The sequence below is a fragment of the Hippocampus comes genome, unplaced genomic scaffold (genome assembly GCF_001891065.2).
Source record: "Hippocampus comes isolate QL1 unplaced genomic scaffold, H_comes_QL1_v1.1 scaffold78, whole genome shotgun sequence".
NCBI classification, from domain to species: domain Eukaryota; kingdom Metazoa; phylum Chordata; class Actinopteri; order Syngnathiformes; family Syngnathidae; genus Hippocampus; species Hippocampus comes.
The window spans coordinates 884,357-898,620 of record NW_017805798.1 but is presented as its reverse complement, the minus strand read 5'-3'; the positions used below and the strand labels follow the sequence as shown (position 1 = coordinate 898,620).

Here is a 14,264-nt window from a genome sequence, read left to right as displayed (position 1 = left end):
CTGCCCGAAGACGGCTGGGATAGGCTCCAGCACCCCCCGCGACCCTAGTGAGGATCAAGCGGTTCGGAAAATGAATGAATGAATAAACAATATCAAATAAACAACAATAATTGGTTAAAAAAATAGTCGGGGGGGATGTAATACACTTAAACGTAAAATAACATTGAATCCAATCAATCGATGGAATAATCGACAAAATAATGGATTCTAAAAATATTCGATCGTGACAGCCCTAGTTCAGACTGTGACACGGAATTTTGAGCTAGATTCCGTTAAATCTGATTGTGTCTTTTTCATAGAACCCAGCAAAAGTGGGACATCCGCGCAAGTGTGCAAATGTTCAAACAGCACCATGCAAAAAAAAGAAAAAAAAATTGTTTGAAAATATTTGGTTTTTAATGTATTTTTGTTGTGATTTTTAATGTTTTACATTTAAATGTGAATTTCTGAGAACACAGCAAAGGTGGGATATCTTCACGATTGTGGCCTTTATCACGGCAACCCGACATCCTTGAGTTGACGACCTCAGTGTCGGCGTTTGGCGTAAGTGACATTTGCTTTCGACACGAGTGAGTGTCAAACTTGATACTTCTGTCCCGCATTTGCGGCATTTGCTTACGAACACTCCGCCTCTGTTACAGCTCAGCGGGTGGAAAACTGCAGCGTCCATCGTGTCCTACGTTTTTCCACCTTTTTCGATGTTGTGATGTGAAAAAACAGCAGCAGAATGTGAAAAGGTGGCAAAATGTCAGCTTTTAAAAATGATTGTTCTGTGGTGAGGAGAAAAAAAATGACAGATTACAAAGGGCGCATTATTATTCTGGAAACTGAAGAGGCTACTAGACGTCCGTCGGAGTCTTCCTGATTTCCATCTTCTGGGCGTTTTGGGAGATCAGGACAGTTGACATTTGTGTTATCACTTAATGTCAACCAAAATAAAAAGGAATTTCCTTGATCCGCACCTAAATTGAACCAGTTGTACTTTGGCCTGTGGCGCATCAGGATAGTTCTGCTGAAAAACCGTTTCCTGGCTCTGCACCCAAAATTTAACGGCTTGTACTTTGACCTGTGTCACATCCTTGACATCAACAGAGCCCTGCAAACAAACAAACATGACAAAGAACGAAAATGAAAACCAAAATTAAAAAACGGTTTCCTTGAGCCCCAAATAAATTGAAAAGGTTTCACCTTGGCTGATGTCACATCCTTCCACAAACCGTGACTCAAGCCCTGCGTAATCACGAACAACCAGTGATGAGAACATAGTGTCAACCAAAATTATCATCCCAACCAAAATGGGAACAAAAAAAACAAAAAACAAAAAAAAAAACAATTTCCCGGATGCGCACATAAATTTAACTGGGTGTACCTTGGCTGGTGTCGCATCCTTCCACAATACGTCACGAAAGTCCTGTTAAATCGCCAACGGCAATGAAAACATCGAGTCAATGAAAATCATAATAGCCACGTTTCAATTCAGACTTTCTTGTCATACTGAGTGAAGTGCTTGAGTCAACTATTTACGATGTGAAGTGATCTATTCCGATGTGCCATTTGCATGCGCCACTGCATGCGTCCCAAGGGCCATTTTGCAGCGGTGTGACGCGCATATCGATGTAAACATCACGTGGTTTATCTCGATGGCAGTTGTCAGTTTAGCAGAGGAGTTGCGACAACAGTGTGACAAAAACAAGGTAGAAGTCATTTCGAACAAGCTCTCCCGCTCTCACCTAAATACGACTAACCCGTTCAAAAAAAGTCATCCTACCTCCATAACAAATAACACGTCAACAAAATTCTTATTGCAGAAACAGAATTCCATTTCATGGATGTTAATTGGTATTTTTATTTTTTGTATGTGTGCTTTGAACTCCGGGCTCCAGAAATTGACTCGAGTGTGCTGACCTGACCTCAGAAGCCGACTGTGTTTGTACTTCATGAGAAGGTCTACAATGTCTTTAGGACCTAAGTCATCAATGATTTATCAACCAGTAACATCATTTTAAAATTGATTCTTCAGCTGATTGGAGCAACTCCGATTCAAGCCCAGACATCACTCACTCGGCCTCGCCCCTTTCCGGCAACTCTCCAGTATGTACAGTAATTACACTTTATTAAACTTGTATGTTATTAAATTCTCTTCATTATGTTTTCATATACTACAGTGATAGATTTCTTTTTTTTATCTCATGGCACTTCAATCTGCAAACTTAATTTCATACATTGCAGAAGTAAATTGATTTAGGGAATGAAACTTTTAATTCTGGGAACCACTGTACTTCATTTCCCCTCAAAATGTGACTGAAATACTGCCAACTCTTGAACAAAAAGTGAAATTAATGTCAACAGAAATATTAATTTCATCTGAATTGGGCGCTCATCACTGCAGTTCAAATACAGCCTAATAAATGTACAGTACATTATATACTGGAAAAACAAACGTTTAATATTGTAGTTTGTGCATTACAATTGTACGTGTATTAACCAAACTGCAACCCCAACCCCACAATCAATCAGCAACGGATGCCGGCCAGATCACATCCCTCTCGCCGCTCAGCAACACGCTCACTGCTGGATACTTCCCCGCCCGCTCCCCTTTAAATATCAACTCCGCCCCGAAATCAGTCGATCAAATTCGACATCTTGCCCACCAGCTTCTAACCAATCAGCGAGCGGAGGGGCTGATGTCGAGACGGTGGTCCGGGCGAGCGTTGACCAATGGTAGGCCGAGTTTGACGCAAGCGCGAAAAGGGAGAGGAAAGGGGCGGGGGGGTCAGGGTGATGGTTGCGTGACGTCACGATAGTTTGTCACTCAAAATGTAACATTTTTTTTTCAAATAAGTGGCACAAAAGCAGAATTTTAAGAATTTGTATAAACGAAAACGTTTGAAAGCTACTCTCCAAAACAAACCTGTTAAAGTCACGTGACGCTACAACGTTGATTGTCACCAGCACTGAGCCGCTTCCATTCACAGATGCTAAAACTAACGGACTCTTGAATGATTTTAAAAAGCTATACAGGAAGTGGTTAAAAGTTGCCTAATAGAGCGCAATAAAAGGATTAAAGATTGGGGGTGCCATATGGTTGCAGTGAAGCCTGTAGTGAGACGCTAGTGAAAGATAAGTAGCATGCCTTTTAAATAGTATGTGCTGTGTGGGGGTGTGTGTGCGTGTTTTTTTTTTTTTTTTACTACGCGACGCCCCGCCCGGCTCAGCCTCCCAAAACGCGGCGCTCCGCCTCACCGGCTTCATTCCTGTCGAGAAGTAACCGAGAGGGGCAGGAAATCAACTCAGCGGCTCCTCCTCGTCATCAACCGGCTTCAAAAACACATTTCACCCGGCTATAATCGCCACCTTCCCCCCGGAGCCTGAGACATAAACAGTCGGAAGAAGAAAGGAGGACAGAGAAAGAAAAGCTCCTCCGAGAAGTAGACCCGCTGAGACTAATCGAACGGACCTCACTTCAGGGACGCCCTTTCCCCGAAAAGATTTAAAAAGCACCATTTTTTCCTCTAGTTTTTTGTGTCATTTTTTTTGTCACCATGACCCGGAGATCGTGTGCCATTTACGCCACCGGCATCGTGTGCGCCCACCTCCTCATCGTGGGGATCGCCCTGGTGGTGGCTCAAGTCTTCCAGACCCTCATACATAACCGCTTGAAAAAGGTGAGCTAAGTTTGACCTTTTTTTTCCCGTCCGAATGCCACTAAAAATGTTCCACTGGAAAGCATTACACTTAGGCTCAGACTGGCTGATGCAGCATGACCCACTGACACATTCCCTCAGACGATTACCATGTCTCCCCCCCTTCTCCCACTTTTATGCACGTTAATTCTCTTGAAAACCAATCTACTAAAATGTATCAGTTGTTGGCCTCCAAGGTGTCCACAACGATCCAGAATGTTGGTATTCCATTTCTGTCCCTCCACTAGTTCTAGTTGCAACTCTCTATGTGTCTTTGTACCTTTTTGAGGTGTAAAATGGGGGGTACTGGTTTGTTCTCAAGCTGTAAATGTCTCAGTTTGAGGTTACCTCCAAAGCAGAGGGGGACAACTTTAGCGACGAGGTCCCGAAGTGTGTGGCAGGACCCTTTTAAGGGAGATCGTGAAGCCTTTCTCATTCAATTTCATTCATTCATGTACAGCGCATATTTTTTCTGTTGTAACGCATGTCAAATTCAGTAATTTTGCAAGACAGTAATGTTGTCAAAGTTAGGATGAAACCTCTGCAGCTTGTGTTCTTTTACTCTTTATGTGTATTTTTTTTTTTTTGTATGATCTATCAGTGGGTGACGAGGTCTCAACCCCAGTGATAAGCGCTGCAAAACCAGAGAGTCGCAGTCTAAGGGGCGTGGGCCCCAAAGTGGATGTCAGGTCTCCTTTTTTGGATGGTCGTCGTTTTCCATTTCAGACACCGTAAATATTTCCAACTTTTGGATCCAATTTCTTCTGGCCTTGTTAATTTCTTCCTTTGATCTTAATTTTAAGTTACACGCTATATTAGACATGGTGTTCTCCATAAAGTATTTTTTAATGTTATTTAGATATTTAACTCCACAAAAGCAGTACCGTTTTGTGGGCATCAACCATAAAGTGAGGTTGCCAATCTTCGGGGCCCTATCAGTGGATCATGAAGCCTTTTTGATTCATTCTCATTCATTCATTTGCAGTTTGTCTCCTGTGTTGCAGGGCAAATTGAAGTTTAAAACTCACATTGTAAAAATGACGACAAAACATCTTTCAGCTTTTTTCTTTTCTTTGTATTTCAATGTGTTTGCATGGTTCTTAAATATATTGACCAAGCAGCAACAGAAATTGGCTCTATATCTCGTTTCCAATATTCACACACACACAACCAAATTGCTTCATGGTGAGAAATAAAGTTTTCTGAAATGGAGCCGTCACTGATTGTGTGGCGGTACAGTGGCTGGACCAATTCAGGCCAGTGTGGGTTCAGCTCCCCCACTCAGTGACGGTGTGAAGGTGAGTGTTAGTGTTTGTACGTCTGTACATGCCCTGCGACTGACAGCCGACCAGCTCAGGGTGTAGTCCGCCTTTCATTGAGATCAGCTGGGCTAGGCAGTCGTACCCCGCGTGACGCTGAAGACCGTAAATTGCATTGAAAAACGACGGATGACTCTGAACAAGAAACAAACGCAAAACCCACAAACACAAAGTTAAGTTTGTAGGTTTTGCGGTTTTAATAGTATTGCATCAGTGTCGCACTGTGTTTGACAGCAGCAGGGGGTGGGGGGGTGTAGTTTCATGGGGTCTGTGTTGGGATGGGGGAAGGGTGTTCGCGGGTGGAGCTTGGTTACCTTTCGGCCTTGTCTCGCCGAGTTTACGCTGAGTCCTGCAGTGACTGTTATATAGCAAGCATCCACTCTTTACACTACTTTGTCATTCCCAGCTGTTGGAGTGTCTTGTGAGCTTACGCGACTTGTTCCAGCTTGGCTCCAACCTAAAATGATGACACAGTCACACCGTTGCTAACTATACATAAAGAGGTTTTGTATTGTATCCAGTCACTATTTTAGTACAACTCATGTATGCGTGTGAGTGCAAATCATTGAAAAGAAGGTTACAATTTAAAAAAGCCAGGAGAAGTTCATCTTAATGTGGTTGAAAAAAACAAAAAAAGACCAAGCAAACAGACCAACATCAGGCTTTGATGTTTAATCAGCATGAAAAGAAAACAAAATTGAACACATGTAACACACTCTTACTATTCAATCAGTATTTAGCACAACTTCTGTATTTGCCATGCATGCTTGTCAATTAAAAATGTAAAACTATTTAGCTAAACTGCTGGCAGGTTAGCTAGCTAGATCACTTTCTAGCTGGCTAGCTGTTAGATCGCTTTGTAGCTGGCTAGCTGTTAGCTAGCTAGATCGCTTTGTAACTGGCTAGCTTTTAGCTAGCTATATCGCTATCTAGCTGGCTAGTTAACTTGCTAGCTATTATTCTAGTGTCCAGTCCATCAATATTTAATATAACTCTTTGACGCTAATAAGACTAGAATAAGGGAAACAAATGAGGTGGGCTGTTTAATTAATAAATAATAATAATTGTAGCACTATTGCCACTCTATGTCCACGCAACATATGACTTCAAAAATAAGAAACAAGACAAAAATATGGATGGTTAAAAAAAAAAAAAAGTGTGTTGGGGGGGGGGGGGACAAATATGACGCAAGGGAAAAACTTCATCCATTATTCCCCCCGTGGGTTTTAGGACATTCACACAAAATAACAGGGGTGGGCTTTAGTTGGTATAGTGGCGATTCAGCAGCTCAATCGGGGTCGGCAGCTGACACGCTATATATCGCACCCCGGCACACCCACTGCTGGCTTTGACCATTTTGGAATTGTTGGCATTCCTCTTGCTGACATGAATCAGTTGCGACTGTTTTCGGGGGCGCCGTGCCAACTCATCCGGACTACTTAGGGAGGAAGCCAGCCAGCCAGCCAGCTTCCCTCTGCCGCTTGGTGTAAATTAATTTTGCCCATTGAGAATCTCCAAATGAGGAGTTGCTTCGCAGGGGGGAACAGCTAATCTTCAACTCCCTCAAGGGAGAAAAAAAAAACAAGTCTCACCACAGGTTTCTGAAGAAGTTGTAGCTTAGGATACACGATAACCAGAGCGCGTCGCAAAATGAACGCTGTGACGTTTTGAAAAGTGCATATCTGCTATTTTTAGCCTATTAGCAGAAAGTCATTTTAACGCAGCTTTACAATAGTCATAAAAATTACCAATGTACTTGCGAAACACATGTATAGTCTGTCTGTATAGATTCTTAGTCGTCCAGGTCGTGGTGATCCACAAAAGGTTGAATCAAAGCAATTGGGTTCTTTGTGATTGTTAAATTTAATGTATTTTTTTATTTTTTATTTTTGTCTTGTTCTCTGAAAATGTTCAAAAATGACTTAGGCACTTGTGTTAATAGGCTAACAATCTGGAGAACGGAATGTCACAAAAACATAATGAAGGAATTGCCCCAACTTGGCTTCTTGGGCCAAATTGAAGCTGCGATTTTATGGTGACATCACATAAATATGAGACACCTGCATTTATAAAATGTTTTTTTTTTTTCCTGGATAAAATGCATACTACAGGGATCGTGCATTTTCCCCCCAAGAACAGAGGCTTTAGGTATAAATATGTGAGACTACAGTTGTATTTTTTAAATTCATTTATTACATAAAGTAACTTTACCTAAATAAACTTTAACCTATTATGGATATTTTTTTCTTTTTACGTCTTTTTATCCCGACAAAGTAAGTGCCATTTTGCAAAGATGTGCAACTTTGTTTTCATCACATCGCAACTTTTTTTCTGACTTTTCATCACGTTCCAATTTTTTTTTTTTTTTTGTCAAATTGGCAGCTTTTTCAATTCCCGGGGGCTTTTAGCAGCACACATCGCAGTTCTGTTTAATAGGCCTTGCGATTTTCCACTCCAAGTGTTTATTTCAAATTCAAGCTTCATTCAAGCAAGCATGTTTGGGAATGTCCGGCAAACGTCTTTGCGACTGTTTGCAACATTGAACAAACCCCGACAGGAACACATTTGTAAACCTTCGTTACTCAGTAAGACAAAGACCCAAGTCGCCCTTGGACCAAAAAGCTTGAGAATCCGTACTCTAGGGCGTGGAAGGAAGCATAAATCATGTGAGGAATTTCTTGGCTTCTTCAAGTCCTGAGGGCATGAGTTTTTTTTCTTTCTTTAATGTACTTGAACCAGGAAACGGCAAGCACCGAGCGAATGAAGGCTTAACAGATTGCGCATGAAAGCATTTGAAAAAAAAGAATGACACAGGGTGCTGGTGTCCTTTTACATAATTTTCTCATCAGCGATCGTCAGAGCCCCCAAAGGTGTTTGGTTAAGGACCAGGTCCTCATCAACCTCCACTTGTGTCCTTGGGCTATGTTGCTGATGGCACTAGTGATGTCGTCCCTGCTGATAAACGCTGTCCAAAAGCATCAAAGAAACCTTGGAAGAATCCAAGGATTCATGCTTTTTGCTGTTATGACAGCTGTTCAAGTTCTTTTTTATTTTTTTATTTTTTTGCACCAAAGAATGAATGTATTTTTAAAAGTGCGTGACATCATCCTGGTTTCACTTCAGCACTGATGATGTGAAAATGCGCAGAGACGCCAGGCTTTCAAACGTAGCGACTTCCTCATTTCGCCTTGCTCCATCAGCAGATCTTTGTTACCTATTTTGAGCGGGAGAAGTCGCAATCTCACGAGAAGTCACGTGACATAAATGGGGCGGGGGTATTGTTAAACGGGCACATTTTTGAGGGGGAAAGGCTTTCTTGAGAACGTAAAAGAATGGGAGCAAAAGAAAGTTGTATTTTTGATGGTGGGGGGGATCACATTTTTAAAAGAATTATCATATGTTTGGTGGGGGGTGGTGAATATTGTGTAAGTGGGAGGAACAAAGGTGTACATTTAGAACCAAGACAGTAGAAAGCACAAAACCAGAAAACGGTTTTTGGTTGCCTTGAGCTCTGCTGCGGTTTCACGGGAAGCCTTGTGTCGTTGCGAGGATGCGACCGACCTAACAATTAACCACGCCCACCACAATCATTTGTCAAGGTCAGAATAATGGCAAGCTGCGGCCGCCCCTCCAGCTTGACGGCGAGTGCTTATGAGAGACAATGTACGGCATGCATCTGGCCTCAACGGTCAACTGGAAGCGGACGCGAGCCCTCCAGCAAACTGGAAACGAGAGGAAGTGTTGTCAGTTACCTGCGCGTGGCTAAAAATAACCTGTTTGGTGGTCCCTTTACATCAGTGGAGAGAAGTCACCAAGTGCAAAGACTTTACTGCGCGTGAGCAGATTTTTGCGGGCACCTGGATTCTAATATTTATTTTTCAAGTGACTTTTTGCACTATATTTGCAAGTACAGATACCTGGACTTTAGACGATAAAGCCCCGTCTGTTTTCATTGACCGAAACAGGACAAAAGCCCGACGTGGCTTGACTTGCCTGCACGATGCAAATCCTGCATGAACTACATCAACCAGAACAGCATTCGCAGGCTTGCTCATCTTGTTGAGGTTCTTGTCGGAACTTGCCGGGTTGCACATATACTGTACAGTCTCCATCGTGTGTGTGTGTGTGTGTGTGTGTGTGTGTGTGTGTGTGTGTGTGTGTGTGTGTGTGTGTGTGTGTGTGTGTGTTTGTCCTCAAATGAACCTTGTTCACTGTTGAAAGAGCAGAGATACTCTAAGTGTCAATTAGGAACCAAATAAGCTACCGTAGCCCTCCAATAACCATGAAAACAAGCGTGTGTCATCGCTACCAAGCCTTCGAGACTAGGAACAAAAACAGGAAATAGAAACTTGCCAAAATAATAACACCAAACATCCCAACAGCTGTCATAAAATGAACCACAGAGGTCAGCTGCAAGTCCTGTCTAGATAACGTAGAGACCTACCAAAATAAGAGGGTAACTGTCTGTCATACAAAATGAACCGATGCACTCAAATGCACTATAGGTCGATACCATGTTACCAAGTCAACAAGAACAGGAAGTAGAAGTCGACCAAAATAAAAATAAAGAGCAGTCCCTGCGCCAAACATCACAAAACAGAAGCACTCAACCGCACCGCACTGTCAGGCAGAATCCAAATCCAAGTAATTTTTTCCACATTTTCCAAGCGTCATGTTGATTCTTGGCGGTCGCGCCGTATTAAGGGTTACTTTGTGTTTAGGAAATAACATTGACGGAGAAGAGTCAGATGTTCGAGTCGTGGAAGAACCCGCCCCCGCCCGTCTACATGGAATACTACTTCTTCAACGTCACCAACCCGGAGGTGGTGTCGGCGGGCGGCAGGCCATCCGTCCAACAGATCGGACCCTACACCTACAGGTAAAGGAACGTCCGGACCCCCACCGGGTCCCCAGACCCTCTTCACAGAGTCTGAGCACGTCCTGCCGTTTGCCGCCCCAGGGAGTACCGGCCCAGGGTGAACGTCAGCTTCCTGGAGAACGGCACCAAAGTGTACGCCCTCAACCCCAAAACTTTTGTGTTCTTGCGGGAGAAGTCGGTGGGAGACCCCCAAGTGGACATGCTCAGGACCGTCAATATCCCCTTTGTGGTAAGTCGCCGTCTGTTTATCGTCTCCCCGCTCTGGACAACATTGTTTGCGAATGAAACAAGGACAGCGATATCATCCTGTTACAGTCCGAGTGAGGACACGGTTTGTAAATGTTGGTTCAAAATGGGGGTGGGAAAGTATTTTCATAAAATGTTTTTGTTTTTTCATGAGAATGTTTTCATTGAACATAAAAGGGAACATATTTACAACAGCAAATATTAAAAGGTACATTTAATTTCATGGTAAATGTGATTGTATATTAAAGTGGGATTAAAAAAAGAAAATATCTATTCAACTGATATCACATTTTAAACATGAAAAAAGTGAGCTACAACTAAGTGTAAATATCACAACTATGTAATATCAATATTATGTTATACACGTTTTTAATTTCAACTATAATTCATTTTCTAATTAAGTTGATTTCAAATAGCTTTTTCAAGTTATCATTACGTTTTAATTCAAAACTATATTAAATTGAAAATATTCATCCTTTTTTTTAATGGAACATTATTAATTTCACATTTAATATTGTTAAAAAGTAAAGGTTTTATTTACATTTCTTGTTAAAATGTAAGGTAAAGATATATATTTTATGCTAAATATTTGTTCATTTTCATAAAAACAAAAGATTAAAAGTTTTCTTTTTAAAAAATACTACTTTAATTCTGAACTATATTGTTATTTCAACGTAAATGAGATTATGCTTAATCTAACAAATTTGATTTTCTTTTCAATGTGGAAATGCAATCAAGTAAAACTTGTTTAAAAAAAATCTTTAAATAAAAATTAAAAATATATATTTATATGACAGTGTATATATAAAAGGAAGGTGTGTATGTAAAGGACGCACTTTTGTTTTTTCTCACAGACATAAAAAATGATGACAGCTAACCCCGCCCCCTTGTGTCCCCCGCCAGGTGGTGATGAACGAGCTGAACTCATACTCGTTCTTCCTGCGCAGCTTCATCTCCATGTACATCAAAAGCCTGGGGGTGAAGTTGTTCACCACGCGCACGGTACACGAGTACCTGTGGGGCTTCAAGGACCCCATCCTCACCAAGATCCACTCCATGAAGCCGGACGTGGACGAATACTTTGGGCTCATGTGGAAGGTACGTCAATGCCGAGGGCTCACTTGCAGCCGTGCAGATTTGCCGACTTCCTCTTAGCGCCTGGTGCAACTTGTGCAATGTTGCGGTGAGGCCATCGGCTGCCGTGATGTGCCTCTTCGTTGGCTGACTCAGTCAGGAAGTTGACTGCAAATAAAAGACACGACGCGGACAGTATCGGGACAGAATTTGGGAGAGGTGACGTTGGAATGGCTCGTATACCAATTCAGTGGACCATTGGCTTCGAAGTGCCCCAATTTAGTGTTTTTCCGAGCAACGAGTCGTTCCTTGGTTGATTTTGAGGATTTGTGTTGCCACGTCTCCTACTACCCGGGGTGCAGGTGTCACCAACATGGTAGCCCCGAAGGACTACATAAGTCACTTGTGGGCCTTTTCTTTAAAAAAAAAAAAAAAAACGAGCCCCGGTGATGGGACATTGTAATCTCCTGGGAACGTTGAAGAAGTGATCATTGGAAAATGTGAACACTTATAAGACGTTTATTCAAATATTTGGTGACCCCTGCTTGAGTCCTAATGTTACAGCCCCCCCCCCCCAAAAAAAATAAACCCAACTGACAAACGCTGTTTTCCCCCTCCCAACTTCCAATTATGATTGTTCCTTGTGCTCACTTGGAGGCTTATTGTGCTCTACAAGGAGGTCGTGTCAGCCAAACACAAAGCGGCGTTTCTTTCCGGCGCTCATTAAGGCGTCGGGACGCAAATGCGTTCTGACTCAGTGCCTCACCAGCATGCGCTTCGTGTCTCAACCTGTCTTCTCGTTTTGGCAGAAAAACGGAACCCACGAAGGGGAGTTTGTGTTCAACACCGGTGAGCAGGACTACATGGACTACGGCAAAATTGACACGTGGAACGGACTCAGGTAAAAAAAAGAAAAAAAAAATCATTTTATTTATCTTTTTTCGTTGTTTTTGTTGATTGAAATGCTCCTCCTGACTCCCACAGTTACGATCTGTATTTGCTCACTTACACAACTTTTGAGTTTGCTCCAAAGGGGGGAAAGCCTTTGCTCCCTGGATTTTAAGTGGAGCACGGTTGCAAAATGGATGTTTGGCGATGCAAAGTGACTTTGTACTTTGAAAATATCCAGGTCGGTCGATTTGTGAATGCGCCAAAACAGCAAGCACGGAATATATCTTCCCCTTGTCCCACTTCCCGAGGCATAAAAGGCGCTTTATGGCAAATTTGTTCATAAAACCACGCCCCAAACGATGCAGTCATTGCACTCGAAACACTAGATTATATCTTTTATGGTGACCCTTGCTTCCCTAAAAAAAAAAAAGTGCATTCAACGTAAAGCAGCGGATTTCCGTTCTTCACTGAAATCTTTGTAATTTGAACTTCGCCGGTGAATTTAGCGACTTGTGTCAATCTGACTCGGAAATACATATGACGTGACAGTAAAACAAAGTAACGGCATAGCTGTTTCATCACAAATTTAGCCACCTGATTATGACCGGCTCATTTCAATCCGACTACATTTTACGTTCCTTCTAATGTTGACATATCACTCATTACAGCAGAGGAACAGCGAACGGCCGAGTTTAGTGTCGACTCAAGACTTAAACGCGCAACTTTTGGCTTTCTCTCGGCGACTAGGGAGATGACATTTTGGTCGTCCAACCAGAGCAACATGATCAACGGCACGGACGGCGCCGTCTTCCACCCGCTCATCAACAGGAACGAGCTGCTCTACATCTTCGCCGCCGATCTCTGCAGGTATGCGTGCTCCAATATCGTGTCCTCCCCCGCCCTTGTTTTCCCGTCAAAGAACCCAAATAAATTAAAGGGAATTCAACGGGATCATGAATCACAGGTACGGAGTGTTTCAGGGACTGATAAGGAGTTTGTGTCAGAAAAATGGACACACCCTGGAAACTAATGATACACATGAAGCCATTTTGGAGATGAGAGCGAAGGGTTCACCAAACTGAGCGTGCCGCTTCTTTTTCGCAGGTCCATCCATCTGGCCTACGTGAAGGACGTGGAGGTGAAAGGCATCCAGGCGTACCGCTTCGCGCCTCCCGAAGACGTGCTCATGAGCCCCGTGGACAACCCGGCCAACGAGGGCTTCTGCGTGCCCGCCGGACGCTGCCTGGGCACCGGCGTGCTCAAAGTCAGCGTGTGTCGACAAGGTGAGAGAAAAGTGCAATTCACTGGTTGCGGCACACAAAGACTGAAGCGATTTGGAGGTTTCAAAGGCATCCAGTACAACAGCACTATGCACAAAAGAACGCCAAACCACGGAAAGCCCAACAATTTGGTGTCACATTCAAGTCACCATCTTTCATTGTCGAGGTTGTTTACACTTTGTCCATTAAAACAAAGTGAAGGTCGTAATGTCAGCAAAGCAATTCATGTCGGTCAATCATCATTGCAAATATACCTTCGTTGTCAATTATTAGCTCCAAACAGGTTGTTCATTATCCGCAGTCGTTGACATTTGCGTGAACGCGAAGGAAAGCAAGTTAGCACCATTTGGATTGAAATTAGCGCGCTGCGTGGGTTTAACGGCCACCCGATTTGGATCTGTTCCCTCTTGGTTCATTTAAAACACATGTCAAGCAATTAATTCACAGTTTACATTTTTGCTTTTTCGACACCTGAATCTTATCTGGTTCAGACCTGCAAATATATGTCGACGCTTAAGTTTTTGAAAAGAAGGTAACACTTCCACACAGCCCGCTACCCTGAAATGATCGTCTCAGGCAGCGCAATCTGGTATTTCCTGCTAGATTTTTTTTTTTTTTTTTTTGACCGTGCGGTTGAATCATTAACGGTGCCAGGCGCGTGTGTGTTGTAATGATTGGAGTATTTGAGTTGAGTGGAGAGGCATTGCCGTGATAAGAACATGAGGAGCATCCTCGACATACACTCCACACGCTCACCTCTGGACTCTGGTGTTTGCATTCCTTCAACCATTCATCCTCCTTATCAGACACTTGTGCTGCCAAGATTAGCAAAAAAAAAAAAAAAAAAATCAGTTCCACCACTAATCTCAATCTAGTAAGCCAAGCAAAAAAG

At 42.8% G+C, this 14,264-nt stretch overlaps 1 protein-coding gene and 1 long non-coding RNA gene across 2 annotated transcripts in view; both read left to right on the top strand.

Moving 5' to 3' along the window:
* The first annotated feature begins 1,836 nt into the window (after nt 1-1,836).
* Nucleotides 1,837-2,162, top strand: LOC109525139 (uncharacterized). The gene is made up of 2 exons (XR_002170087.1): nt 1,837-1,926; nt 2,021-2,162. It is a non-coding gene; the product is annotated as an uncharacterized LOC109525139 (long non-coding RNA).
* Nucleotides 2,163-3,240: 1,078 nt separating this feature from the next.
* The window catches only part of scarb2a (scavenger receptor class B, member 2a), a 21,296-nt gene continuing 10,272 nt past the window's right edge, over nt 3,241-14,264 (top strand). Inside the window, exons 1-7 of the mRNA XM_019885610.1 lie at nt 3,241-3,665; nt 9,724-9,881; nt 9,963-10,110; nt 11,031-11,225; nt 12,011-12,102; nt 12,840-12,959; nt 13,197-13,375. Coding sequence (XP_019741169.1) covers nt 3,543-3,665; nt 9,724-9,881; nt 9,963-10,110; nt 11,031-11,225; nt 12,011-12,102; nt 12,840-12,959; nt 13,197-13,375 — 1,015 coding nt within the window. The 5' untranslated portion in view covers nt 3,241-3,542. The remainder of the gene's footprint in view (nt 3,666-9,723; nt 9,882-9,962; nt 10,111-11,030; nt 11,226-12,010; nt 12,103-12,839; nt 12,960-13,196; nt 13,376-14,264) is intronic.